The following is a 12,688-nucleotide window of genomic DNA, read 5'->3' on the forward strand; positions in this document are numbered from 1 at the left end:
TTAATTATGTTTAAAGTATGTAATTGAGGTTATAAAATTTTATTTAATGGTGTTTTTGTAATTTCATTTAAAAAATTTACTAAAAAAGGAAAGATTTGAATTTGTTGCAAGTAATGTGTACCGACTATTTATAGTAATTGTTGCGAGTAATATGTAACGGAGGGAGTACTTTATTTGGGGTAACTGTTATTGTGTACTAATCATATGTTTTGTTCCTATGGAACCCTACATGATACTCCTCCAAGGGCTTCAACAGTCTTCACACAACATAATAACTAATATATAAAGCTAAACTTTTAGCCAGGTCACGACGCTGTGACACTTGGCGTTCTAATTTTTCGCCAAGTGTCGCGCCACGTTGGATAGATTTAAATAGACCTCATAAGATAAAAATAGTTAATTTAAAATTCTATTTGGATAGAATTTTAGGATAAAATTAGTTTTATTTTCGATAAAATACCAATATTTCAAATGTACAAATTCAATTATAATTTTATTAAAAAAATTATTAGATTATAATTCTTATGAATTAATAAATTATTTTTTTTATCATAATATTTTTTGGGCAAAGGAAATAATTCAAAGCGTAAAACATACATTTATAATATATACTAATCGGTTAAAATAATATACTCTAATCGTATAAAGATTAAAAATTTATTTTATAATTCAATAAACAAAACCCAGGCATCGCACGGGGCACAAAACTAGTAGTCATAATACGAAATAATAGTGCAATTTAAAAGAGAGAAATACACCCTTCAAAGCTGGAAAGGTTTTACTGCCTTATTTGTTGAAACTGTGAGAGAAGAACAAATATATGATTTCATTTTTTTCACTCTGAAAGTAAAAAATGAGCAGCAATTTAACATAATACATGAATCTTGAACTATACAGGAGAATTTGTCAAAATACCTACCTCAAATGCTAAAATTTCAGAAAAACCAAACTGCACACTGGCCTATATCACATGATTTTTGCTGAAGAACCAGCTAAACAAATTCGAACCCCAAACTTTTCAATGGAGGGTAAAGGGAGAAAATGAATCACAAAGAACGCTGCACAAATAACCATATTCCATAAATCCAGAAACAAATGTTTATCTAAACGCAAGCCCGGAAATGCAGCTCCTAAATTGACAAACTCGCTACAAGTTTGGTAGCTCAGCTTATCGAATTTGCGTTGATGAAACACATCTCCAGAGTTTGGAGCGTGGGTTTTTATCCAAAAGCAGTAGCAGACCCACATTATTCGCCGTCAATTCAAACATGTACCTGTTATCATCCATAAAAAAATTAGTATATGACAGAAAATAATTAAATACCATCAGATGCAAAAGAGACAGAAATAACAAATAGCAAAACAAGTGAAATTAGACCAGTAAGGATGAATGATCTGTCTAAACAATTAACAGTCTGATGTTCGCCATATACATGATACAGCATACATGGTGATAATGTTCATACTAAAAGAATAACAATCTTTTTATATTATCTTAGAGCTATTGGCTCTGCTCTACACAACTATCTCATATGTTATCTCAGAGCTATTGGCTCTGCTCTCCAATCGTAAATTCCCACAATTATCAACAAAGAAATGCAAAGCTTAAAATCTATCATCTATTGACATTCTTTACGCAAAAAAGGAAATGTGTAGTTATGAAACAAAAAGGATAATAAATAAATCCACGGAAGACCAGTAAATAACATAAGCTAGGGTAGTAAAGTAAATAATAATATCTGTTTTTTTTTAAAAAAGTTTGCTAGGCTTTTGTTTGTAATTGACCACAAAAAGACTCTTACCAAATAGTCCATCTCCTTAGTTCTATTAGTCTGAAATATGTGTACAAGCTTAGATGAATTCTAAGTCCAAGTGTCCTTAAGGTAGAAGCTAATAAGAGCAATAACAAAAGACTGATCATGAATATGAAGTTGAAAAAGCCCTCAAGGTTGAATCTAATTACAAGAGGCTCCAACCAATAAGTCTATCTCCATTGTTCTGTTCATAGCTTTCAATGAACCATAGAAATACCAAGGAAAGAAGAAAAAAGACGTTTGCCAAAATTTATTAAATTTTGTATTTGTAGTAATAGGAGATAAGCAGAGAGATAGTGCAGAGAGATAGTGGAGAGAAGAAAAATCATTTAAACCTAAGAGTGTAGTATATATAATTGGAGAAAAATGATAAACCAATCATCCATAACTAAAATGTGAAAAACTTACTTGCTTTGACGTGATTTCTTTCTCCAGAAAATGAAGGACATGATCCACTGAAAATGAAACATGAAAAATGTAAAGGCTCCAACCAGGAAAGAACGGACTGGTTCTACATGACAAGGCACACATAGAAATTAAAATACTAATTAATAATATCTATATAATTCCTAAAATTAAAAGGGAAAGATATGCTACTGCATCCACGTGTCACCCAGAAATCTAAAGATGGCATGATGCCACATCCTTGGTGACGCAATTTCAATACTCTATTCACACTAAATATGTGTGTCTATGGACCCACAACCTTTCATCTAGATGTAAATAACTTATCAGCAAATCTATACCATACTATTTCTTATTTGATCACATAGACCTATAATATTTTGTAGTATCTAAAAGGCAAGGGATTTATTTTAAGATTACAACCAAATGAATCTAAAAATTGATTAGCATGTAAGATCTAAAATTATTTTCATTAACATTTACAGCCAATCATCACAACTTTAGCTATCAAGTATCAACAATTTTGTTTGGTTAAAAAAAAAAAAAAAAAAAAAGAATTAAATTTTTTTAAAAACTCATAAATGTAATCACCCTGGGAGGACCAATAACTAGTCAGTTGAAACATAAATTTCAATAGATCTTCAGTTTTGGTAAAAAATATATTCTGTATAAGTCATTCAACATCTTTAGATCAGAAAGAAGCAAGCAAAGAGTCGTAAGGATTGTTCATGACCCTTAAATTGCATAAAAGCTTAAATGCAATCCATGCACAAAAGCACAGAAAAAGAATGACAGCTAGCCAAAGGCGATAAGAGAGAGAAGCAAACAGAATAAATGAATTTTCTTTGCTCATCAAAAGTGGTGTTGGAAAGCAAATTTTGTTTACACTTTTCAATCAATTTATCTACAAGCCCATCAAATATCGATTTATTGATATTTTGAAACAGAGAACAAATTTTACCCAATCTGAAAGTTGATATCTCTTATACATGACAAAAAATAAAGGACTGGAATGTCAAGGCAAACTAAAGCACATTTGAACACAAAATAAATGGAGAATATTAAAACAGAATAAAATAAAGCAGAATAAAGAAATCTTTGTCAAACTGTCACATACAAAATTTAACACTTAGGTGAAGTTCTTGAGATAAGGAGATTACATTCAATCTCTAGATTTACAATCCCATGCATGTTTATTAGTTCAGATAAAGTTACGAATTACCACCGGGGATAAAAGGTAGGGTTAAACACGTTGCATGTAAAAATGTACATGCAAGAATTTGTGTGAGAGAGGCAGTTTACAAGTATGGATCACTAAAGCCAAAAACAACAGGCCTTCAGTCTAACAGCCTGAAATATCATTCTAAAGCCTACAGTCACGGTCACTTCCTAAGTAAACAATATTAACGGAAAACTAGAGCAACCTTAAAAAGAGAATTTATGTTTTGCTGCTTTTTTACTTGGCTGTATGACAGAAACTACAGTCAGATTAGTGTTCCCATGGACGACAATCAATTAGGCTAAACAGCATCACTACACGTTACACTTAATACTTACGTATGAGGTACCCTCAATTGTGTGTGGTTATTAGTCCATTTCGTTTTAATTTTACAAGCATAGTCTTCTGCGTCTTCATGTTACATATATTCAAGGTGATACAAGATGATGATAGTACGCTTAAAAAATACTTCGAACAACAGAGGGTAAAAATGATAAAGTCAGTGAATGAGATCAGCTATACAGCCTATATTACATTACAGTTTTGCTTTCATGTTTCAGGGATCATGGTATAGATAACTGACGAAAACAGCAGAATTACACAATCACGTGAAAAACAGACCAAACAATTGTATGGACTGAGGATTACCTTAAAAACTGCTGTTATGGAAAAGCTCCCAACAATAGATGACTTTTGAACAGGCATATGCCTTGCAGGTGTCATATCTCTGCACAACTGTTGAGCAATTTCTTTAAGTAGCATAACCTGTGCTTTATCAGTTTGCATTGACATGATTGTCTGCCTCATTGATTCTCTATCAGCCTCAAGAGCCTGAAGTCTCAAGTATAGCTTCTTAACCTCAGGATCTCCCAGGTCTCCACGACCTAGAGATCTTGGTGTTGATACATACTCATCACCCAACTTTGCAGCAAACTTGGGCTCCATATAATGGTTATAAGGTGCCCCAGGATGAATAGAATCAATAGTATAAACTCTATCAGTCATATCATCTTCATAATCAGATGCACTGTCTGAATTTTTTAATTCCTCAGCTACACAATCAAGTTTTTTAAAACTGGTACCATATCTAGGAGAATCCATTGTGTGATCTGGCCCCAACACCGAACCTGAGCTGTCAGTAGAAATCCTCCTAGAATGTCTAGACCGCCTTGGAGACTGACCAACGACAACCTTCTCAAGAACATTTCTAGAGCCAAAGTCTCCATTTATCTGATCACCCTGAGGAGTTCCTTCCAATTGATTGATCCTGTATTCCAAACTCCTCAGATCTTGAGTTCCTGGAGTCTCAGAAAATGGGTAATTTTCAATATCCACAACATCATCTTCAAGCTCTAATTGCTCTTGAGATCCATACATACTGCACCTTAGTGGAGGATAGGAAAAGTGTGAGTCACCAGGACCAGCCAACTCACTAGAAAAACTAGCATTGCGACTATAATTTCCCTTCAACCCTTCTGCCTCTGATTCTGTCAGGCCGTAGCTCATCATTCTGTGCTTATAGGCCTGAATTTCACATGTAAGGGACTGAATAGTTTGTTCTCTTTTGTATAAAACCTCCTCCAAGGCAGAAATCTCTTGAGCATCATGTGACATTTTCTCCTCAGCAAAACGCTTAAACTGCCTAGATTCCATTTGGACCTCAGCCTTCTCCCTCTGCAGCCTCAAAATCATGGACATTGTCTCATTAGCAGCAGAGGAAGCAGCATTCCTCTCTTCCTCCAATTCCGAACACAACTCCTGAATTGTAGCCTGCTGGTTGCCAAGTGTCTCTCGCAACATTGCACATTCTTTTTCAATCCCAACACGCGCAACAGGCAAAACATCAAGCCCCGGGATGTAAAAACGGCTGCTCTTCTCAAACTCATTGTGTTTCCTCTTCACAGACCGTAACCAAGGATCATTCGACGAAGAGCTAACTGTCAAAGAACAACTACATCCACAATCACAGCATTGTTCTTCCAGGCTCTTCGAAGGGAACGACACAATATCTCTATCCATATATTGAAATCCACACAAAATTCCGAATGCATTCAAACTCGACCAACTTATTCGGCCGAGTTTCTCTCCCCCTTAACCAAACCTACAAGTTAAAAATTCAATCAAAAACCTAAAAACCCCTCTCTAATTCCATTCTCCCCTACCTCCTTCCCCGGGTCCTCAATATCGACAATTCGATATCGAAATATCACCAATGTACCCCCCAATACCACCTCTCCTCAAACAAACGAAATCAACAATCCTCTCAGATCGTCGACGTGAGCTGAACTCCTATAAAAATCAACATTTAAACAAAATTCAAAATCTAAACAACAAAACTATAATAATAACCATTAAATACAATCCATATGCCATTAATTAAACCTAATATAATACATAATCCAGCAAAACAGTAAATAACAATAAAAATTCAGCTCATAAAATCAAATTAAAATATCAATAACCTAATCAAAATTGTAAAATTCAAAATGAAACATTCAACAACACGCATTCATGAACAAAAATAAAATACATTTGACAAATTCAAATAACGTGACAAGCAAAATTAGGAGTCGAGAATAAAATCGCGTACCTCAAAAAAAATAATAATAAAAATTATATCAATAAATCCAGAAAAAAAACCGACGGTTAGGTGAGTGATCTGAAAGCGCAGAAAAAATGGCGAAAAAAAAATTTTTAGAAAGAGAAAGAGAAGAAGAATGAAGGTTTCTCTTTCTCCAAAAGAGGAGAGAGAAAGAGAGAGGTAGAGAGAGAAAGCGAGGGAAAATGGAAAAGAAAGAGAGGAGAGAGAAAGAGGAACGAAAAATCTGTCGAAGAAGATGAGAGAGAAAATGGAGGAAAAAGAAAGAGTTTTATTTGTTTTTATTTTTATTTTTTTTTAATTTGGGAACCCTAGGATTAATGTTTTTTGGTGTTAAATTATGATATTTTTTGGGTGTTATTTTGTTTGGTTGGTTGACGTGATGAGACTGATGATGGGGAGAGGAGGGGGTTTTGGGGGGAAATCATTTGTTGGGAATGGAGGTTTGCTTGGAATGAGCTATAAATAACGTTTCACATAATCACATTCTCTTTTATATACAGATAAATCAGTCCGTATAAATATCTGTATACATAGTATTTTATGTTGTTTTGTTAAGTGTTACATTATAATCGATTGATCTATGAAGAAGTGGTATATGAAGGTGTAGGTGTAAATGTGTAATAGTGTAAGTGCTAAGTTGGATTGTGCGAATCACGTAAGTTCAGATCTGGTATTTACATGCTAAGAAAAAACGTTTCTAAAGATTTTTATTCCTTTTTAACTGGACCGGCCATTTCCTCAACTGTTGAACATTACCAACTCATTAATCATTTAGAATTTATTGAGCATCTCCAATGATATACATATATAAGCACCTGCTTGCAAGTTGTTTATAATGTCTAACATAAATTTTACTTGTAACTGATACACTTCATGCTAAACATGCTACTACAACGCTTGTAAATTTCAATTATATAAAACAATATACATTTATTATAATAATTTATGCAAGATACGGGTATTGTAACTAACAATCAAGGAATACCGTGTCTTTATATTATTCTACCATATATATCTTATTTGGCAAGCCAAGCTAAAAACCTAGTCTTATGTGAAAATAAGTTTCATCAAAAGAGTACTCGTAATATATATTGTTGACACTATGAAGAATCACAACGAACCTTGACATTGATGGTACAATATTAACTAATAAATTACCATAATTAAGGAATATATTCAAAATTTTACCAAATAAACCCGCTACATCCACAAAAATAATAATCAATATAAGTTCATAGTACCATATTTTGTTCATTTTTTTTTTAATTATATTTATTAATCAATGTATCCTATTGTTAAATTGTCAAAACTTTTGTAAACACTCTTTTGTCAAAGGGGTTCATGTAAAATAGCCATTAACATTTAACAACTTAATCCTTATACTAATTATAGAGTACAATTAGGTAACAACTGTAAATTATTTGTTTATAAATCTTTATAGAAGGTAATAGTATCTTTCATCCTTTACAAAAAGATTACACCATCTTGATTTCTTGCATATATAGTATGTCACAAGATTAAACCAGCTATTTATTTATTTATTTATTTTTTGACAAGGTACTAAAGGCAATTAAGAGTGAATATTTCATAGATGTATAGCACAATTCAGAACTCAAACTGATTAGTTACTTTTCCTTACCTACAAAAAAAAAAAAAGTTTTCGCCTAAAAATCGAAAAGATATAATGTTTTGCCGTTTAGGAAAAATTTGGGAGCAATTTTTGTTTTCATGGATGAAAATAAAATGTCAACATAAGATAGAATTTTTAAAATTTTATAATTTAAAAATTATTACGCTCCTATTTTTTGAAATTGAAATTCATAATTTCTTGGATTTTATATACATAACCTTGTGATTTGGTCATTCCTGTTGTAAAGAGTATTACAGCATAAGCAATAATCTCCAACGTGTGCTGCTGTAATATGGTCATCCAGCTTGTCCCACAATCAAGGAGTAATCAATTTTTTCAATTTCTAATTTTCTGTCCTTATATACTTGGTCTTTTATTTTACTTTCAAATTTGTATTTTGAATTTTTTTTTTTTTAAATTTATTATTATTTCCGTAAAACCTTAATGGGCCGGGTTGAGCCCGCCCATCAGCGTGATCCATCATTAATTTTTTCTAAGGTGGTCAGTAGCGGTGTGCTTATTAACTTTACAACAATGATGGCTGGAATAGTTATATGATAATTTGATAACAAGAGAAAGCATGTACTACCTCCGTTACATATTATTTGCAACGATTAGACATTTTCCCTCTCTATTTTATGTCAAATCGTTGCAAATAATGTGTAACGGAGGTAGTATATAATGATTTAATTGTGATGATGATGATAAGTTAAATAATGTAATTATTTTTAATTGTTTATTAATAATCACTTAAAGACATCTAAATAATGTGTGCATATAAGTAGTGTAATTATATTCTTGCAAAGTTGCAATCGACTACTGTACTAACTAAACTAATACGGAGTATTGCATTACTTTACTGATGATAATTTGATCAATTGTTTACTTTGGTGTAAAAAATAAATAAAATAAATAAAAAAGAAAAAAAGAAAAGAAAAAGGGTGTTAATTAAGGCATGATTCTATAAACAATACCGGATATATATATCCGGTATTCCAAACGGAGGGTTGAGAGGGATTTAGAAGTGTCTCACAGGGGTAGGTTGGTCATTTATGCGGGATTTAAATTTTACCATTGTAGATTCAGAGGTACAAAATACACTCTCAGTGATACAAGATATAATTTCAGTGGTATTTCAAAAAAGGTTCAAATGTCTCATTAGGCTGTCAAATAATATCATTATGGTTTAGTGGTACAAAATACACTCTTAGTGGTACTCAATATAGTTTCAGTGGCACTTACAAAAACCCTTAGTGGTACAAAATATAGCCTCGGTAGTTATGGTCCTAATTCTTTTTGTCTTTTTTAGCACGTGAAACTATTTCTGACGAAAAGGTGGGCCCTAGCTACCCCACCCTTTTTTCGCTTTCTCTTCCTTTCTCCCTCTTCATAGTACATTTGTTATATTATTTTATGTTGCGAGACATTTTATTTTGTCTCACAACCCTCCAAATACACTTCCTCTATATGCTCTATTGCTCTACTTTAGGAAGTTTAAAAAAACGAAGTTTAAAGAGAAGTGAGACTTTCTCTCTCTAGAAGTTAGCCATCGGAGATAACCCCTAACACCTTGGTGTTTAGGACTCCGGGAGCTCTCTTCTTGTAGGAATCCGAGTCAGGGTGTTCGTTTTGCCATTAAGATTTAGTCTTAATATTCCCAAGTTAGTGCGTTTAGTCAAGTTCAGTCCGTCTAGGGTCTATTATGGAGTAAGTAGTAGATATAGATATAATGTTAGTTCAAGAAGTTGATTTGGTGGATAGGTCAGTCACTAGGTTAGATAGTGGAGCTAGTAAAGGTTCTCCTGCCGTTGTTAATGAAAGAATTAGCCAAATGGAAGGGGAGGAGGTCATGCAGGTGAGTAGTAATGACAACGACATGGTAAAGGAGTCATCACAAGCCTTGGTAGAGAAAACCAAGGGATCGTTTAGAGAAGCAGTTACTAGGTCTAGCCAATGATTTATAGAGGCTAGGAAAACCATGATAGAATCCCAGGAATGGGAGGATGAAGAAGAAGAGGTGGTTACTCATGCTCATGCAGTTAAGTTCCCTAAGAACAAGTTAATGGAGCTTAGGAAGCCTTGAGGTTTAACTTTGATTAGAAAATGTTTAGGATTGAGAATAAGGGTGGAGTTCTTATCTCAGCGGGTAAGAAGGATGTGGAACCCGAAAGGAGGTTTAGAAATTATTGAAATGGAAGGGGGAGTTTATCTTTTTAGATTTACTCTGCATGATGATTTGGAAAAGCTTTGTTAAGAGGTCCTTGGTTCATTATTTTTTAACATTACCTTATGTTAGCAAAGTGGAAGCCGAATTTTAGACCTTCATCCAAAAATTTCCAAAGTATGTTAGTTTGGATTAGATTCCCTGAGTTATCGGTGGAACATTACGATAAGGAAGCCCTGTACAGCATAGTCGTAGTGGTGGGAAATCCATTGAGGGTGGATTATTCAACAGACAAGATGAATAGTGTAGATACGCTAGTGTATATGTCTGGAAATAGATTTAATAAGCAAGCCATTAGTTACTAAGGTCTGGGTAGGGAAAGCTCAGCAAAAATTTGAATACGAAAAAATTCATAGCCTATTTTTCAATTGTGGGAGAATCGACCATGTTAAAAAAGGATGTGTATAGAAACATAAGCTAAACCCTCCACAGAAACAAGACCTAGCAGCTCTAAATCATAATAGAGTTGGTAGGTGAGAATATTACAAACATAAACAATAGCCAGAAACAAGAGAAACCATTATGGAGCAGCTTAGAAGTAGAGAGTTAGGAGGAATTTGCAGCAAGAATATTCATGGGGAGAGGCCCAATAACATTGGGAAGGAGGATGCAAATGAAGACAAATATGGGCCATAGATGATTGCAGCCCAAAACAAAAAATATACTTCCTCCGTTTCTATTTAGATGACATGTTTGATTTAGGCACACATATTTAGGAGAGTGAGATAGACATGTGAAAGACAATACTACCCCTACTTAAACTCCCCTTTCTTCCTCCATGTGAGCCACCACCAGCCCACCCCACCTTCATCTACTAATTCTACTCCACCGCCACCACTACCTAGATGTACTTCTCCGGCACCACCCTCACATTTGTGCACTACCTTCGTAACATAAAACCCACAAAAATACAAAATAAATACAAAAAAAAAAAAATCCCCAAAAGCATTCTCAGCCCCAACTATCAATTTGTATAACCTTTAGATCTCAAATACTAGCACTACTAGAAAAAGGCCCATTTTTGACGGAAAAATTCCGTCGAAAACACCTTGAAATCCGTCGGAAAAGGTGTTTCCGACGGAATTCCGTCGGAAATGCCTTGGTAGGAAAAACCACCTTTTCCGACGAAAATTCCGTCGGAAACACTATTCTGACGGAATTTTCCGTCGCAAGACAATTTCTGGTAGCTGCGAATTCCGTCGAAAATTTCCGACGGAAATTCCATCGGAAACTATTTTCGGGAAATTAAAAAAAAAACGCCGTGCCACCACCGGCACGGCGTATCACCACCTCCAACCACTCAAAAAGGCCCTGTCAACCCCAACCAAACCAACCTTCTCAAACCCTAACCCACTGCCACCACCAACCACATCAGACCAACACCGCCACTATAGACCACCACCGCCGCCACCCACTAAATTAACCCACACCACAAAACCAAACCTAACCCAGACCCAAACCCCTAACCCAAACCCGACCTAACCCAGACCCAAACCCCTAACCCAGACCCGACCTAACCCAGACCCAAACCCCCCAAATTCAGACCCAAACCCAGACCCGACCTAAAACACCCAAACCCCTAACCCAGACCAGAACGAACCCTAACTAAACCAACCTTCGCTCACCACCCAAACCCTAACCCTAACCCTTAGCCCTGGCGGCACCCACCACCACCTCCCTTGACCCACCCTTAAACTGACCCTAAAACCACCAACGAGCCACCAGAACCACCAAATTTTTTTAAAAAAAACTTTAAAACAAAAGAAAGAACATTAAAAACATCAAAGCATACCTTTAATTATGAAATTAGCTTCGAATTTCACCAAATTTAAGTTAATAAGGCTTAATTCGACAATAAAAACTCTAGATCTAGAGTTTTGACTGTCGAATTTAACCTTAAAAACCATATAAAATCAAAAACATAAGACAATTGGAGCGGCAAGGGGATTTATAGAGGTTGCAGCGGCGTGAGACGACGACGGAGAGGAAGTACGAAGGAGAGAACGTAGGGTCGTGGGTGAGATGACGAGGGGAGAAGGAGAGGAAGCCATAGATGAGAGAGAAATAGCAAAAGAAAGGAGAGAGAATGAAAAGGGGGAAGTGAAAAAAAAACGGCTGAGGGGTGAAATAAAAGGAGGGCCGATTTTAGGGTTTGTAGATTTTTTTTTAAAATATATTCCGATGGAATGTTCCGTCTGAAATTTCCGACGGATTTTAATTCCGTCGGAAAATTACATTTCCAACGGAATTTTCCGTCGGAAAGCTTATATATTCCGACGGATTTATATTCCGTCGAAAATCTCCGACGGATCTTTAAAATCCGTCGTAAATGTCCGACGGAATAAAAATCCGTCGGAATTTCCTATGTTTCCGACGGAATTAGGTGTCCGTTGGAACCAATCCGTCGGAAATAGGCCTATTTCTAGTAGTGTAGTAAAGGTACATGACAAGGATGACAAAGATGCTACAATCAAAGTTCCAGTAATTTAATTAAATAAATCTCATTTCTACACTTTGCTTACGGGAAAGAAATTACTAATCAAGCCAACGGAATCGAAAGAGGAATGACGAGATTGATGGAATCGATATCTTAATTTAGTGGGTTCAATCCCATGGCAATGATTGAGGGTTCTGATGGGTTGAAGGCAGAAGGAGAAGAGAGAAAGATGTAACGTCTAACGAGCGGTGGTGGTGGTAGTGGTGAGGAATGACGTACAACGTGGGTGGTCACTGGTTTGTTTATTGGGTCAGGTGAGAGATAGAGAGGAGGTAGATTGGTCTAATGATCTAATAA

At 35.1% G+C, this 12,688-nt stretch overlaps 1 protein-coding gene across 1 annotated transcript; it reads right to left on the reverse strand.

The window, feature by feature from the left end:
• Positions 1 to 804: 804 nt before the first annotated feature.
• On the reverse strand, positions 805 to 6,437 carry LOC145597069 (myosin-binding protein 7-like). Its single transcript, XM_081653249.1, has 4 exons — positions 6,029 to 6,437; positions 4,087 to 5,727; positions 2,223 to 2,269; positions 805 to 1,274 (listed from the first exon to the last, which is right to left on the reverse strand). Exons 2-4 carry the CDS (start codon positions 5,455 to 5,457, stop codon positions 1,169 to 1,171), a joined length of 1,524 nt encoding a protein of 507 aa, XP_081509375.1. The 5' UTR covers positions 5,458 to 5,727; positions 6,029 to 6,437; the 3' UTR covers positions 805 to 1,168.
• Positions 6,438 to 12,688: the final 6,251 nt, after the last annotated feature.

The sequence above is a fragment of the Chenopodium album genome, chromosome 2, assembly GCF_948465745.1.
Source record: "Chenopodium album chromosome 2, dcCheAlbu1.1, whole genome shotgun sequence".
Taxonomy (NCBI): domain Eukaryota; kingdom Viridiplantae; phylum Streptophyta; class Magnoliopsida; order Caryophyllales; family Amaranthaceae; genus Chenopodium; species Chenopodium album.

Bases quoted from the DNA above. Each gene is read 5' to 3' on its own strand.
- LOC145597069 (XM_081653249.1), bottom strand. From the start codon at position 5,457: ATGGATAGAGATATTGTGTCGTTCCCTTCGAAGAGCCTGGAAGAACAA. The intron at 2,270-4,086 runs GTAATCCTCAGT...TTTCATTTTCAG, and splicing joins CCATAACAGCAGTTTTTAAG to TGGATCATGTCCTTCATTTT. The intron at 1,275-2,222 runs GTAAGTTTTTCA...GGATGATAACAG, and splicing joins AAGAAATCACGTCAAAGCAA to GTACATGTTTGAATTGACGG.